Genomic DNA, 17,380 nt, shown 5'->3' with positions numbered 1-17,380 from the left:
TGATGTGTGGTTTAATGTGTGTGTGGTGGACAGTAATCCAGGACGTGGATAACGCCAGCTTATCTGAACTTTACCAAAGCTTTGCCAGTTTGATGGAGCAGCGACTTGCGGAGTTATTTGTGCTGGCAGGCCAGCATGGCACTCGATTCAGACGAGCTACCGCTGTAGGCAGCTACACTGTCCAGGTATGATAGAGGCAGCTGTCTATGGGGATTGGTAAAGTAATCATGTATAATAGATGCGACTGCGTGACTCAGATGAATTTATAGCATGCGGGGAGAATGTCTGCTTCAAACCATGAAAGGTCCGATTAAGATGTTGTTTGCGCCTCAATTTGAACACTAGTATAGTAAGTCCTTTTCATATTTGCACTTTCTGCTCATACTACATAAACAATGTAAATCACTGCTTTTGCTCAATGGTTGAATTGTTGCAATACCAGAACCAAATAAGGACATTCTCACCTTTAAATTTACTCAGTTGTTCCTTAACTCTTTTTATAACAGTAATTCAAATCAGTTAACAATTTGCTGCTTGGCCTATTTTTGATGCACTGAGTCTCAACTTAGATAGTATAGATGTCTTACCCTGGCTGATAACCACATGCTGAGAACAAGCTAAGAGCTGAACTGCTCTTAATTCCTTTCCTTCGGGTTTCTTTATCTTAATGTGACCACATCAACTCATGTCCTAATTTTTGTGATGATATTCTTCTGTTTGGTCTGGTAAGATGGTGACTCTCAGAAGGGTGCCGGGATTGAAAAACCCAGCAGAGATGACCTACTATGTGCAGCACAATGGCATTCCGTTAGCTGGGGTATCCGCTGCCAAGGTCCTCAACACAGTGGATTCTCAGACCGTTGCGCTCACCCTGGGTTACTTTGTTCAACTGCAAGCAGAACGTAAGTAACAGCAACCGTTACGCATTTGAGAAGTGGATGTTGCCAAACTCAAACCACAGAGTGACTTTAAAGAAAGGAGGGATGTTGGAAGCATTGTGCCATCTCCCAGAATGGTAGCCAGAAAAACATTGTTCGCACAGCTGCTTGGTGCTTGATGAATAGCACATGGCAGACAGTCAGGGCAGTTGAGAACTTGCCACATCCTCTCGTACAGTATATTGTAGTCCATAAAAAAAATCAACATTTCATTCATTCAATCATCTTTCATACTGTGCATCGTCGAAAGGGTTAGGGCAAGGGTGTCAGACTCGTGTTGGTTCGCGGGCCGCTTTAACGTCAACTTGATTTCACGTGGGCCGGACCATTTTAGATAATAATATTTAGATTTTTTTTATAAATTGATTAAAAGAACTGGATTAAAAGTCCTGAATATTCAGTTTTTTATAGATCTAAAACAATGTTTATTTTAGATTTTTTTAAATATATTTTTAGAAAAAAATGATTAAAAAATTACAATTATTGATTTAAAAGGGGGAAAATCAGGAAATGTAATATACATCTATACTCTTCATTTTAATTTGATCCTAAAACAGAAAGTCGGCACTAATGATTTACTTTCCCGGGCCACACAAAATGATGCGGCGGGCCAGATTTGGCCCCCGGGCCGCCACTTTGACAAATGTGGGTTAGGTGGTTGCTGGAGCCTAACCCAACTGTCTTCAGGCGAAAGGCAGACTACACCCTTGATTGGTCACCAGTCAGTCGTAGGGCACACAGAGAGACAAACAAGCACTCACACTGCCACCCAGTGGGAATCGAACCCAGACTGCTTGCACCAAAGTCAGCCGGAAAAAACACTGTACCATCGGGTGGCAATAAAAATCAATATTTGATGAACTGAATATAGGGAATATTTTAGTTCAGCTGTAACGGCCACATCTAGGTACATCTTTTAGGAGAATACTAAACTACGTCATGTGCTCTATTATACATTCAACAAGCACATTATTAAGTAGGTCCACTTGTTCTTTGTGTCTCGTTGTTTGGTTTTATAAGACTTAAATATGACATTGAGTTTACAATTGTTTATACAGTGAAATGCCCTATTTAAAGCGTATTAAGGACTAATCCCTGACGCGAATAGTAAAAATTTGAAATTGAGGTCTACCTGAACAGAGTTCTAATGAGAAGTATTGGTATATGCAACAAGATGGCTGCATAGAACTGCTCTTGTTTAAATGGAGCATGAAATAGTGGTTTTTTTGTGAAATTCAATTCAATTCAATTCTAATGACATAAGATACGAGCAAAACATTGCTTTTCACTTCATGAAGCTAAAAAACACCTCTTACTGTTCTTGTGTTTAATTTTGTTTTCAATTAACTGAGGAGTGGTGTACGAATATCATCATAAAAAAAACTATTTAATTAAACACATGATTGGTGCAATAAAATGATGATGGGTGATAATGTTTTACATTCCTCAGCTGTGGTCAAGAACCCCCCAAATAACCTTTGGATAATCGCTGCAGTTTTGGCGCCCATAGCCGTTGTGACATTCCTCATCCTCATCATCACAGCTGTTCTGTGCAGAAGAAACAAAAAGGACTTTAAAGCAGATGCCATCGGAAACCTCAATCCAAGAGCGAAGGTAACTTTGTATCCATTCAACCATTGCATAGGTTTTGCAATTAGTTTTCATTAATTACAGGCTGTCTGCTCCACATAGAAAATAAAGATTTATTTTTCAATTCTTAAATATATCCACCAATGCCCTAAAAATCAAAGCATCCTTTTCATATCAAATTACTATTATTTTTACTACCATTTCATAGTGTGTAATTTATATCAGCATGTTATTGTCCTTTGATGCTTGAATCCTTATGAGAGACACTGTTGTTTAGTTTGTTGTGCTATTTTCAACAGTGTTTCAAATTGCAGGCTAATTTGGTGCTTAATCCCAATTCCTATGGCCATGTAGCTTCATTGTCCCTCTCTTTATATGCAGCATATTGTGTGATTGATCGCCAGCCAGTCAGCCTTTCACCCACGGTCACTAGGGAAAATATGTACCAACTTCCCGAACATTATGGAAAATGGATGGATAGAATTTATTGTTCAGTGATATAATGTGGATTGATTGTGATGATTAAAAGTAAAGGATCAAACTATGCTCTACCTCTGAATTGATGCATCTTTCCAACCATTCTTTCCAATCAATCTTTGATTTATATCTTCCTGATCAAAATGAACCTTATAGCTATACCTGATGTCAAGGTGGAAGTATCTTCAATTTACATTATAAACTGTTAACACTTTACTTTTACTATTTTCAGATGGCGTATCGTAGGGATGTCAACTACTATCACCAGGTAAAACATTTTCTGTCTTTTTGTGATGCCAAATCAGGTGTTGGAAGTAATTTACTATGCTGTATTTTATGCCGTGCTGATGAAAACCTAGCAGCCCCTTGGAGCGCTAACGGTTTTTCCAATTGGACTCTCTTGGATGAAAGACAATTGGCCTCAAGCATTCTCCAGATGTTACTTGACAGATACATGCAGCCTTTTCGTGGAGTGTTTATGAAGCACAAACGTGTAAACTTAAAAAATTGCGAAGAGGCTGGGTGTTGATATATCCCTCCCAAACTCATTTGAGCCCCTCCTGTGTGCAGTTTTTTTTGCTGAGTCTTTCTTTTCTTCACCCGAAAGGATCAGAGTCAATGAATGAAAACAAAAGGCACCACATCAGCACATTTTCTACTTTATTGATACCAATAAAATACTACACTACTTTCTGTATAATCCACTGTTACTGCAATACACAATTGATCGTGTTGTGATTTTCGCATGAGGAAAAAAAACCTGCCTCATTGTTCCCTAAAAATGGAGCATGCTTTATTGTGACGAGCATAATTTACTGCAGTGAAAATTAATTTCCACAGAACTGAAAAAGCCCATTGGCGAGTGGTTAGCGCTTTGGCCCCACAGTTCTGAGATGAATGGTTCGATTCCAAGTCTGGCCCTTCCTGTGGGGAGTTTGCATGTTCTCCCCAGGCTTGTGTGGGTTTTCTCTGGGTACTCTGGATTCCCCCCACCTCCTCAAAACATGCTGCGTAGGCTGGTTGAACACTCTAAATTTCCCCTCGGTATAAGTGTGAGCGGTACTCGGACGTTTGGTCGCCGGACGTTTGGTCGCCGGACGTTTGGTCGCCGGACGTTTGGTCGCCGGACGTTTGGTCGCCCGGACGTTTGGTCGCCCGGACTTTTGGTCGCCCGGACGTTTGGTCGCCGGACGTTTGACAACATGACAGAGAGTTTACTGTTGAAACCAGCTCTCAAAATTATATTCATGAGAGCTAGAGTTTAATATCTAAATATCTACTGTTGAAACCAGCTCTCAAAATTATATTCACCCGGACGACCAAACGTCGGGGCGACCAAACGTCAGGGCGACCAAACATCCGGGCGACCAAGCGTCCGGGCGACCAAACGTCCGGGCGACCAAACATCTGGCGACCAAACGTCCGGTCACGAGTGTGAGCGTGGGTTTCTGTGTCCTTGTGCCCTGCAACTTGCTGACCACCAATTCAGGGTGTCCCCCGTAGTTAGCTGGGATGCAGTATAGACAATGAATGAATACATATTTAGTGATTTCTATAAACTATATTAGTGAACGTACCCTAATACAAAGACAGAGCTTGTTCAGTGCAGTGTTACATTGATTTTGCAACACCAGGTGGATACGTTTGAAAAAATGACATTCACTCTGAGAGCGTGTCTGTATTCATCTGTATGTGTGTGTGTGTGTGTGTGTGTGTGTGTGTGTGTGTGTGTCATGCGAATGCTACCTATCTAACATTAAATCATTCCTCCCGCATTTCCCATGAAATATTTTAATGTTTAAATCAATCATTATGATTTTATGAAAATTTGCCAATCTCATCTAATCCCCACCCAGCATGAATGTTTATTGGACATAAAGTTGGATGAAGATGAAAAGGGCTTTAGTTAAATCAATTTATCTTCTACAGTTGAAGGTATAGCAGTGAGGTAAACAGTTTTTGTTTCTCATTTCTTGTGAAATATGAGTTACATTTTTACCTATTTTTGGATATCTGATGACAACTTTAGTAATATTTTAAATACTGAATTTATGTTAGTTCTTAAATCATTGAAATACTGGGATAGTAGTAATGTATGTGACACTTCCAAAATTGGTGTTAGTAGATATGGTGGTATTAGAGAAGGCCAAATGAAGTTCTATGTGAAGTTCAGTTTCAGTTCATTGTTAAATCCCCTCTAACTTTTTGTTAGCACTGTATGATGTATATTATTCATATCAATAGCTTTAGATCTGTATTTCATCAGCAAGATAAATCATTCTTCATTGGAGTGTGACATAAAGATTGAACAACCATGCACATGATTTTAAATGGCGATGATATTAATGCTAACACTATAGTGTGTGTGTGTATATATATATGTATGTATATATATATATATATATATAAATATATATATATATATATATATATATATATATATATATATATATATATATATATATATATATATATATATATATATATATATATATATATATATAAATGTTGTTAGTTTCTCCAATACTAGTGTAAAATAAGAACTACTGTTTCTTATTGCTTCTATAATTGAATCTTTTATTCCTCATTCTTCTTCTCAGCCGGTTCAAGGTTTTGACTATGCAAAACAGCATTTGGGGCAGCAGGGAGGAGATGAGGAGACTCTACCGGCAAGTCAAGATACGTTGATGTTGTCCCTAAAAATTCGGGATGCACCACTTTCGTTGGAGAAGACTTTAAAATATGACGGCACATCAAACAAGGGGAACCTCACCAATGATAAAAACAAAAGGTAATTTCACCTCTATTCAACTGTCATACATGAGAACGGATACCCACAGCATGCTAGCCCGTTCTGAAACATGAATTTCATCCTAATGAATTAATGTTGAAAAACAAACAGGCTCAAGCAGAAATTTGTGTCTGGTCAGGTCAAAGTGACCGTTCCATGTATTTGATACCAAAAAGTGCTGTTCTGCAAATGAATTGTCATGTTAAATCATGACTGATTGTTTAACAAAAAGGGCAGAATTTCTCAAAGACTGGATTCAATTTTAGAGCACAGTAAAGAGATTAAACTTAAATATATGTGACAGAATGGGCAATACGAGGAGAAAGCTGGTTTTGCGTTTGACGTCAGGATGACTCACTTTTGCCAATCATGAGTCAGACATTATTATGTTATCTTCATTTTACAATCTAAATGGAGCCTTGCATCCATTTTAAATCCAGTGCTGGAACAGAGTAATACTGTACCATATTATAGTTGACTTACGCAAGAAGTGGGGAACTGATCAGATCACCTCAATAACTGACTCTCAATGACAGTTAGATAGCTAAAATTAAACATTTTTGGAGGGATTTTTTAAAGCTGCAAGCAGGATTTAAGTCTCACTTCTAATCAGTCCGTCTCATGGTCTAACCAAAATCTTACTAATCTGCATAATAGCCTGCAATAATGAAAATGCAGAGTCATAATAAATAGGAATCATACTATGTTTGTCTATTTACTTGCTGTGTAAGTCGCTGTTAAACAGTCCAGTCCAATGTGTAGTAGGTTTATCTTGCTTCTTGTCCAAAGTCACTTGGTAAGGTCCTGAACTCACCTGTGAGGACATGGGCCAAAAATACTTGATGACTGATGATGATTTGATCGAAATATGCATTATGATGAGTGAAATTAGGAAGGGTTCATTTTGACCAATCATTTCAAACATTCCCACTTTTATGCCAAATGAAGTCACCGTTATCTGCAGTATGCCTCATTTTCCCTACAGGAAAGATTTTCAATCCTGCCATTTCCTTCTTAACATTTGTGATTCTACATATCATTTAACCCAGCTTCCCCCTCTCATGCAGCCAATGTAAATGTATTCTTTATGTCTCTATTATCACACAGTGCACGTCTTTGTTGAGGCCACGCAGCGCGGCATCAGTGGGAGCAGGGAGGGCATCTTCTGTTCCTCTGACTCTCCCTTCGCTGTTATCATTCTTTGCAGACAAATAAGGGATGGACTGCGGCGCTTTGATGTCACTGTCGGCGCGGCTCTAATTCCAGCCATAATGCTGCGTTTAGAAGCCCTTTAAAACGATGCGGGCAGAGCCAGCACTTTTTTAATTATTAGGAAAATGAGGTCCTATCTCACCATTCTCTAAAATAAAACAGACACAGCAATGCGTCTGCTAATATTGAGAGATTATAAACCATTAACTCATTCACTGTCGGTGGCAGCACTTTACATCGAATAAATTTTAATTGGTATCGAATAATCATGTACCAATCATGATAGCCAATCATTGAATTATAAAAAAATAAAAAATCATGATGAAATAATAATGAAAAAAAGCTCATTTTTAGAGCACGGTCACTTTAATAAGGATCGAAGTATGTCGCTGGATTCAAGACTAAATTGTAGGCAGACACCGTGTCCTAGCTCTACGTTAGACTGGTGTTCCAAATGAACATAGGGGCAAATTACTGGTAGTTTAATTCAATATGTTTGGGAAGGTGAAGCTGTTAAAGGGAAGAGTGACATAATGTGGCCTCGAGCCCGGCTTTTCTCAGAGCTCACCGCCTCCTTGTTGCTATGGTTACTTGCAGCAAGTTGTTGAGCGAAGACGGTTCCGTCATCAGCAGCGAATCAGAGCGGCGGAATTCCGGCAGGCGCTTGGCGGCGCCGAAAGTCACAGCGCAGCAAAAAACGACAATGGAGGAAACACGTAAAAGACACGGTGAGCGTCACACAATCGTAAATACAAAATCATTCAAGCTTCATAAAGCAAGGTCAAGTGGTCATCTGAGAAACATATAGTACATTTTTTCTCACACACTATACATATAAATGTAATGACAAAAAGATCATATGTATCTTTCCTGCATTTGTGATAAGAGAAATATGACCACTCAGCAGTATGCAATGATGGGCGTGATTATTTTGCATAAAAAGTGCACATTATTAATGCATGTCACCAATAACTGCTGTGTAACTATCCACTTGACATGCCATTAATGCGTGCCAACTCTGACTAATTAGAACACTGGTTAACTCGCCAATCTGTGCTTCTACTTTCTACACCACTAATCATGTTAATGTTTGCAGAATGCCTTACATCATTGCTTGTCAGATGCAGATTTAGGATTTTCGGGTCATAAAAATATTTCAAATACTTCTGTGACTTAAAAAATGCTAAATAGTTCATATTTGTGACTTCTGAGCAAATCTACTGTTTTTCCAGATTCATATGACACCTCGTCTGGCTCCCTGCAGCTTATTTCAATAAAACCCATGACGGCGCAACTCAACTATTCACAACATCTTTCTTCTGATCGCAAGTCTGCCATGCTCAATGGGGAGGTAAATCATTGGCTGAGATTTTTTTTAAACTCCTGGCCTTGAAGCCAGCAAATTGCATGACACATTTTGACCACTAGTCATTTCACACTCACCTCCATACTTGTTAAATTATGCTTCATGGTTATCTCCAACATGTTAGGGTAGAAATTCTTGCTTTTCAAACATTTAAACAATTTATTCAAGTCGTTGATTGATTCAAAGGTGGCAAATGTTCAAGTCTATGTAAAGAGATCTGTACTCTGAGTGCTGTAATAATAGTCCATGAGCACACTCACCCTATTACCAAAATTACCTTTTTATAATGGCCTTTTTCTTCCCCACCTCCTTCCTCCATTCCAATAGGTGAATTTAGCTCAGAGGCAGCGAGCAGACGCTGAGCACTACAGGAACAAGTTGAGGGTAAAGGCCAAGAAGAAGGGCTATTCTGACATTTTCCCTTTGGATGGCAGTAGTTACAACAGCCGGGCCCTCTCAGAGCGGCATGGCCAGGAGAGAGTGGAGCCTGACGAGCGAAATTCTACCTTTGTCAAGTCTTACGTGAGGTGAAAACGCTTTACAATTATCCAAGTTACAACATTTATTTGTAAAGAGAAAGTTGAATTTGGAATTCATAAAGAGGGTGAAATAATAATGCGCATACTACATACTTAATACATTGTACTATACAAATGTAGATGAATTCACGGATGCCCAAAAAGTATGCTTGAATTTAACTGTTGTATCAAATGATATTTTCTCATCAATCTTGATGAGCAATGATTCAGTGGAATTCACATAACTGAAATTAAATCATTCTCTAGCTCTACTTGTTTATGTTTTCTGGCATCATAAAACCTCTTGTCACGCACAAGGGACACTAAAACAAATACATGGCTTTTAATTGATTTGTTTTGAAAGCCCTCTCATTACTGCTTGGCTGCTCCAGTTCCAAATAATACTCTGAAGCTCTATTTATCAGGGTAGTTGCCTAAATTTGGAACCAATTGCTGTATGACCTGGGAGTAGAAATAATACTGGATAACTCGACATGATATATCATGGTAATATTACTGGTTACTTTATTTTTCTAATGAATGCTGCAGGCATAATCAAGTAGCACAGACATCGTATCACAGCAGACAGAGCCTAAACAGTCCAAGTCCTGGAGGAACTGAGATGGATTTGCTTGTGATGAGGGAGAGACCCAGGAAAGGCATCCGGAACAGTGGATATGATGTAAGTTGCCATACCACAGAGTGTGAAATTCACCTTTTGAGACATTAGAGAAAATCCCATAACAAACTATAAAAAACCCATGAAATGTATGCTATGAAAAGGCCATATTTTCTCAAAATAAGATCAAGTTTAGCTATGAAATATCTTACCATTCTGTACCATACCTTCCATCAATTGAATTTAGCGAACCTATAAGTTAAATACAACTGAACTCTACTTCTTTCATTTATCACTAGAGGAAGAGGTATTCACTCCTAGGAATATTTTACAATCTTAACTGAACCTGAAAAACACATGTATTACTGTATATCAGGATGATAATTTCTGTAATAAGCTTAAATTGTATTTACTCATTTTAATGTACAGTGGTACATCGACATACGATCTTAATCCGTTCCGGGACTGAGATCGTATGTCAAGCTTTTCATTATTCGAGCGGACGTTTCCCATTGAAATGAACTAAAAACAAATTAATTCGTTCCAACCCTCTGAAAAAACACCAAAAACAGGATATTAGATTGGAAAAAAATGTTTTATTTCTTCTAATTCGCCATCTATTAACAAAGTAACACATAACTAGTGGTTTAATATAGCTTCGTTCTGGGCGCGTTAGCTGTTTGCCACGCCTCCACCCTCACGTTTGCTATCGATGGGCTGTTTGCTGTTGTATTCCCTTCAAAAAATTCCGAAAATGATGCACACAAATGTCCTCACAATAGGATAACGCACGACCACTTGCCAATGAGAAGTAGTCTTGAATGAGCGATCGCGGGAGCTAACAGGCTAAAGAAGGAATAACAGCCTACCTACGTATTGATTGTGGGTAATGAAGTTTTATTCTGAGAAAGGGTGCCATTGCCTATCGGTGTTGTGTGCACGAGTATACTTCATAACCCAGAAAGCCCTCTTTTTGCCCGCGCATGCGCGCTGTGCATTTCCTGGTCGATACGTAGGAGAAACTCGTCTGAATAAATCGTTCAGTGCTCATAGATATCTGTTATACACGAAAGAGATGCGGCAAAAAAGACAGTGCGCTACATTGATAAACAGCCTCTCATGTCATGGCCACCTGGCTTGGTCGCATCTCAAAATTTTGATTGTATCTAGGGCAAATTATTCGATCGAAATTTTCATCGTACCTTGAGCATGTCGTAGGTAGAGCTGATTGTAGGTCGAGGTACCACTGTATAGTGAAATGCATTGTCCTAATCTGATTAGATGTGTACCTTCTTGGCCTATTTAATGCTTGAAGAAAAGAACTTAGGTACACTGTATAATGCATATCCGCCTGACTGCTTCTTGCTGCCATCTTTCATCGTTTCATTGTGGTTGTTGTTGGCCCTCTAGTGTAATGGGTCAAATTATTCCCTCTGTGTTTTTACTGTGAGCTGTTCTTTTGTACATCAAATACATAAGCAGTGATATCAGTGGCTGAAATGCCACTGCCCATCTCTACCTCACACTTCTTTACATTTTGTCTAGCTTTGAAAAGAGATGCTGTAAATGTATTCAAATGTACTATAGACTTACTCAGGAACAAAAAAATGGAGTTAGTATTAAAATGGATGTTTCTCTGGTAATGTTCTGTTATGGGAATTTTAGAGTCTGCCATTCATTCTTATTTTGTGCAATACACTACGTAGCAATAACAAAGACTTGAGTAGAGAAGATTTGCACAAACACTTCCAGACATCTTAATTGTGTTTTCTCGTGCTGTGTGCTGAAGTCATCACTTCATACATCATCTTATTTCACATTACAGCTTTCCTGGTTTTGTGTATTGCAAGAGGATCAGTGTAGTTGAAATCTCAGTCACTGCAGATGTTTTGCCCTTTGTGGGTTGGGTGTGTGTTTTAGGGGTTGGGGAAGATTAATGAGAATACAGCAGGTTGGGTAATTTTATATTTTCACAGGTAATAGGGCAGCCGCAACTTGCTTTCATTTCTCACTTAAGATACTGGTAAGGTGAATGGTTTTGAAAGGAAGCATTTTAAACCATATGGTGTGGTAATGTTTTGCAATGACTGATGCTGAGGCGAAGAAAAATGTGGTTTAAAAATAATGTATGGTTACATTTCATTGATTTTCATTCTAGACCGAGCCTGAGTTAATTGAAGAGACAAATGTCGACCATTTACTGGATCAAAGTGGCTTGGTGTACGGCCGTGGTCTGAAAGGCCAGTCACAGACGTCCACCCTGAGCTCACAGCCATCCATTGATGAAGTGCGGCAGCAGATGCACCTGCTCTTGGAGGAGGCATTCAGCCTGGCCTCGGGGGGACACTCCACATCCGGAAGGCACTCTCACCACCACCGTCCCCCGCCTGATCAATACAGCGCCGCTCCACCTTCACTTCCCTATGCAGATGTGGTGACCAGTGCCCCGGGCACAATAAACTGTGGTCGCGGAGGATTGCAGTGTGGCTCGTCTTATGGATCAGATGTCTACCAGTGCAGTTTGCCTAAACCTGTAAGAACGATGATATAATTAAGCGTGACTAATTAGGGGTGTCAAAATTATGTCCCTGGTACTATTTGTGGCCAACTATCCATTTGTGTTTGTTTGGTTTTTTTTACTCGCAGCATGCTACAATTAACTGTTATTTTCAGTCGTGCTTGTATTTGTTTGCACTGCACTATATAATTTTGTACCCTCCTAATTTAGGTTTGTTATCAAGACAATTAGGTATTGGGTGTTTAAAACCACCATATATAGCTTAGCCTTTAGAAAGTGTATTGTTGCAGTTTTCCACCATGCCTATACTACTGCTAATCATACCAAATACGATAAGATAAGATTGATTATTTTTTTGTGAGCAAATCTTGTAAAAAAACAAAAAAGTTTGAACACCTCTGCCTCAAAAGATCATGCTTATGCAAACTTAAACATCTCTCATTATTCTTTGCAGGCCTTTCACTTCACTCAGCTGCCTGACATGGCAATTAGCTCTCCTCCTCCTTTACCCCCTCGCACTGGACCACCTCCCGGCACCTCCTTAAGACGGTAATTCTCATTAGTTCTTTCTTATACATACAGTAGCGTACACACCCTGTCTGCTGCATAGTCAATGTACTTCCCATCAGGGACTTGATATTCTCTAGGTAATGTACTGTGACCAGCGTGATTCCAGGCTCGTATACGTTTTAATATTGAACTAGTGCATTGAGGTATGGCGAGAATGTTAATGATGAAAAAGCTCATCCACATGTAGTGATTCTGCCCTCTAGTGCCAACTGCTTGGTATAAGTCTGCCTTAATGTCCTGTAATTTTTTAGTTCCATTTCTGACCTGGGCCCCAAGGGAAGGAGCTCTCAAACATCCGTCACAGAAATGCAGAATCCAAATGACAATAACCCGTATGGGCCAAGCTCCAGGGCAGCACTTCCATCCATCACTATAGAGCAGCCTGTGTCTAACTACTCAGGTGAGTGGACAGTGGGCTGAGGGACATTTTAAACTTGAAGTCATAATTCGTTCCCCTCTTTCATGTACTCCCCCTCTTCAGGAAACCCAATAACGGCCGTCTATTCCATCCCAGCCAGCAGGTCGGGCTACTCGGACTATTATGTGTCCGCTTCGCCCACTTCGTACCACAGTCCTTCTTGGATGTCTTATCCTCCTGAGCCAGAAGATGTGTCACATCAGTGGACAGACTCTGTAAGAAACACACTGAAGCTGTAACTAATTTAAATGAAAATGTCCAATTTTATGAACATGCTGGTGCCTTGAAAAACGACTTTAATTAATTCCTGACCATGCTCGCAATTTAAAGTAAAAACCCCATTTTCTTCCAGCCCTGCACATTTAAAACAGAAAATACAATTGAAGTGTGTATTTTAATGAGAAAATAAGACATAAATTTACACTTTATGAAAAACAAAATGATGACAATGAAAGAGAAGTAAAAAGAAAAGAAAACATTTTAGTCTCACTGCCTATATTCCATCATAATTTTGCTGGGTTTTACTTTTGTTTGTGCTCGAATTGGCCCCCCAAGCCAGTATGGCAGACAGATGGATGCACTCTAGTGTACACTGAGCAAACTTTTCTTCTCTTCTTTAAGCAAGCATTAGTTGTTCTAGGCAAGGGCTAAAAATATGACTATATTTATATTGTCTGTTTTTAAGTGTTACTGCAGCTCTTCTATAAGTTGTTGCTCAAAATCTTAAAGCCCTGAAGCAGAAATGCTTCTGAGATTTCCCATTAAGCTGTTGGACTGAAAGTCAAAGCTATAATGTTGTTTTTCAGTGGTTTACAAAAGTATACGTACATACCCACTCAACTTTCCCATATTTTGTCATGTTAGGGCCACATATACTGTGCATATAGTTTATAGTAATATCTCAGGAAAGATAAACACAAAGTGGCATGAAACTTTGGAGTGGAAAGAAATGTATACATGATTTTAATTACTTTCTAGTCACTTAATATATATATCTGAGAGTTTGGTGTGGGCGGCCCGGTGGCGTGAGTGGTTAGCGCGTTGGCCTCACAGCTCTGGGGTCCTGGGTTCAAATCCAGGTCATGTCCATCTGTGTGGAGTTTGCATGTCCTCCCGGGCCTGTGTGGGTTTCCTCTGGGTACTCCGGTTTCCTCCCACATTCCAAAAACATGCATGGTAGGCTGATTGGACACTCTAAATTTCCCTTAGACATGGGTGTGAGTGCGAATGGTTGTCCGTCTGCTTGTGCCCTGCGATTGGCTGGCCATCGATTCAGGGTGTCCCCCACCTCTGGCCCGGAGACAGCTGGGATTGGCCCCAGCACCCCCCGCAACCCTAATGAGGATAAAGCGGTTTAGAAAAGGAGATCAGATGACTTTGGTGTGCAAAATAATTCAGCCCCCTTTCTCTGGATGCATCCAACTGCCTTTAGAAATTATCTAATGATTGCTGGATTATCGCATGTTGACCTAATAACCTAAACAAGGGCTAATGTTGTTATGAACGGCAAGCCGTTGAGGAATAGAGCCACAACACAAACTCAGAAGCAGAAATACGAATAAACAGATGATTTATTCAAACATAAAGAGCTACGGCCAAAAATCCAAGTATAACATGAATAACATTCTTTATACTAATATTTTTTTTGTCATTTTGTGTTGGTCTTTCACATAAATGAAGTCGCTTCTCAAGGCAATGCGATAGTTCTTCAATCCAAAACTTCTTATTAAATACGTTTTTAAAAAATAAGGTTTTTAATGATATCAAAAGTGCTGAATTGTGGCATCTACTTTTTTTTTTTTTTAAATAGCTCCCTTTGCCAGGTTATGTCGAGGCTTTTCCTCATCCTCGCTACCCACAGGGGAGCCCCTCCATACTGCCCCTACAGTACACACAGGCTTTGGACCAACAGCCCGCCGTCCAGAGCACAGCATCCCAGAAAAGCTTGCAGCAGGTGGGGAAGGACACGGACAGCATCCCCCTGAGCAACCTCTCCACCTCTGCACTTGTACAGGCGATACGACAAGAGGTGGCCAAACTAGCAAAGAAGCAGAGTGAAATGTTTGATTTCTAGTATGGATCCAGTCATGTTGACCTCACGGACTTGTCAAAGTGGCACTCTTTCAGACTGATTTTTGATGTTTGTACTGTAAAAATGACCAGATCTTATTAACCCAATGACTGATTTATTTTCTTACATCAGTCAGCTGCAGGCATAAATGCAACAAAACAATTGTAGTTTTAATCTGGAGAAGAAAATGCCAACTCCTGCAAATAAGGTCCTAAGTGACTGCATCATTGTAGATATGTCACTACAACAATCATACTAAATGGGAAGAGGAACGCGCTTATCTGAAAGGATGTGAACAGTCCCCAAAACTTTTTGACAGCCTGTCTGTTGACCACAGTGTATCTGAGCATGTACGATGATATTTTCTCATCTGATGTCGTCGAGCATATTCGGTGGCTTTACTTTTGGGCCCTTTCAGCCATCACACTGTCATCATAACCAACTGCCTCACCAGGTGCAACAAATCCAATATGCTTAATTTGGTCCAACATAAAACCCTTGCTGAGGAATAAATAACATTAAATCACTGCACCCAATTAGCAATTCATCTGAGTGGTTGGGACAGTCATACTTCACTTTGGGATAAAAGCCTTTATGGATCGTGTTAAACTCAATTGTTGCGGGAGAATTGCTGTCTGGGGATTGTAAAGTGGGACTGGCTGCCAATAAGCGTATGAAGGTTTATAGTAAGGTTGGTTTGTAAACAGCTATGTGCTTGGAATTTCCTCCCTGCAATGCAATCTTGCTAATAACAAACAGAATTTTATGGCAGGGATGTTAAAAGGCAGCTTGGAGTTGTGAAAAGTGATTGGAGGGAAATGTATCATTCATATAGTTCAATTCATTATTTTCTCTCCCACTAGAAATGTTTTCCAATCCAGCATTCTTCTTACAAATTGAATAACGTGTTTAATTCTCTAAACCGGACCCTCTACTGATAATCCGGACCGGCAGTTGGTGTTTGTTCTGTACAATACAATAACCTTTAAAGACAAGCTCATGGTGCTAATGCAGTTATATTATTAAAAATGGTTTTGGGGCAGTTATTGGTTGAGCTAACAAAGTAAATATGAGCTAAACAGTCGAAAAACATTGTCTTTTTGTCTTCCATGACGGATTTCCTAGTCTTCAATTAATCTGCTCATTGAGTGGCGAGTCAGAGAAACACAGTCTAAGAACTAAATTAAATTTCTCAGATCAATAGTGTTGGCTGCCTTTGCTTTTCACCTGCAAATGAAATTTCCAGATTTTAAATCTGAAATTCTCGACCAGGTACGAAACCAATTATACTGACTTCCATTGAGAGAAGAAAACTTGTTACTAGACTAACGTGATTTTTTTTTTTCAGCAGGCCTTTCTAGCTCACTTTTGTCTGGTTATGGCAAACGATTGTGAAGGTAAAATGAAAACCATCGGAGCAGAATTCATCCACTGCTTTGTCGACCTGAGATTGCATTTGCTCATTCATGTGGAAAGAATCCACCACAAGTGTAGGAATTGAAAGAAACAGGTGAGACCAACCCTCTCTAATCTCAATCTGTGACCACCTACATTCTACAAGGTATGTCAAAAAGGTTTTCGGACAGGTGGGTTCTCACTATGTGGAGTTTTCATGTTCTCCCCGGCCTTCTGTGGGTTTTTTCCAGGTACAATAATACCTTGAGATACGAGCTTAATTCTTATGGGACCAAGCTCGTATGTCAATTTACACGTATCTCAAATCAATTTTTCCCATTTAAAATAAATAAATACAAATTAATTCGTTCCCACCCTCTGAATAAAAACCACACCTAAATGTAGGATATTACAATGCAAATACATGTAAACATACAAAGTATCAAATACTTATCTAGTGCTTATGATCTGCAATAAAATGTGACATTATTGATTCACCCGTAGTTGGCTAGGATAGGCTCCAGCACCCCCCGCTACTGTGGTGAGGATAAGCGGTTCAGAAAATAAATGAATGAATAATTTGTCTGCACTTTTACACAATTTATCTCCATTGTTACCCACCAATCTTTATTTTTGCACAATGATGTGGTCAACATGTAGTTCATCATCGTTCCACCAGGGATCGGCATTGCACAATTCAAACCAATATCACAACAATGAGGGGCATCCTTCATTCCAGAAACAAAGGTAGTGTGCAGAATAGATAATTTAAGAATATATATGATGGAAAGACCAGGGAGGAGAACTATAGATAAATACATTGTAATGCATGGACTGTTTTTTGTTTTGTTTGTGAATCATGAAATGAGGAACTTCCAAGTCTCTCAGATAAAATGC

The 17,380-nt window shown here is 39.5% G+C and overlaps 1 protein-coding gene across 3 annotated transcripts in view; it reads left to right on the top strand.

Moving 5' to 3' along the window:
* The window catches only part of kiaa1549lb (KIAA1549-like b), a 42,778-nt gene extending 26,489 nt beyond the window's left edge, over positions 1–16,289 (top strand). For 2 of the 3 annotated variants that reach the window (XM_077595100.1, XM_077595098.1), the window contains exons 9-22: positions 34–185; positions 731–902; positions 2,389–2,552; positions 3,238–3,273; positions 5,606–5,796; positions 7,606–7,736; positions 8,241–8,359; positions 8,702–8,901; positions 9,442–9,574; positions 11,670–12,044; positions 12,484–12,578; positions 12,851–12,999; positions 13,081–13,232; positions 14,828–16,289. In XM_077595100.1, the coding sequence (XP_077451226.1) occupies positions 34–185; positions 731–902; positions 2,389–2,552; positions 3,238–3,273; positions 5,606–5,796; positions 7,606–7,736; positions 8,241–8,359; positions 8,702–8,901; positions 9,442–9,574; positions 11,670–12,044; positions 12,484–12,578; positions 12,851–12,999; positions 13,081–13,232; positions 14,828–15,091 (2,333 nt within the window). In that variant the 3' untranslated portion in view covers positions 15,092–16,289. The remainder of the gene's footprint in view (positions 1–33; positions 186–730; positions 903–2,388; positions 2,553–3,237; positions 3,274–5,605; positions 5,797–7,605; positions 7,737–8,240; positions 8,360–8,701; positions 8,902–9,441; positions 9,575–11,669; positions 12,045–12,483; positions 12,579–12,850; positions 13,000–13,080; positions 13,233–14,827) is intronic. The other variant, XM_077595099.1, reaches the window with a different exon arrangement.
* Positions 16,290–17,380: the final 1,091 nt, after the last annotated feature.

Source organism: Stigmatopora argus, chromosome 2, assembly GCF_051989625.1.
Source record: "Stigmatopora argus isolate UIUO_Sarg chromosome 2, RoL_Sarg_1.0, whole genome shotgun sequence".
Lineage (NCBI taxonomy): Eukaryota > Metazoa > Chordata > Actinopteri > Syngnathiformes > Syngnathidae > Stigmatopora > Stigmatopora argus.
This window is presented reverse-complemented; position numbering and strand designations above follow the sequence as displayed.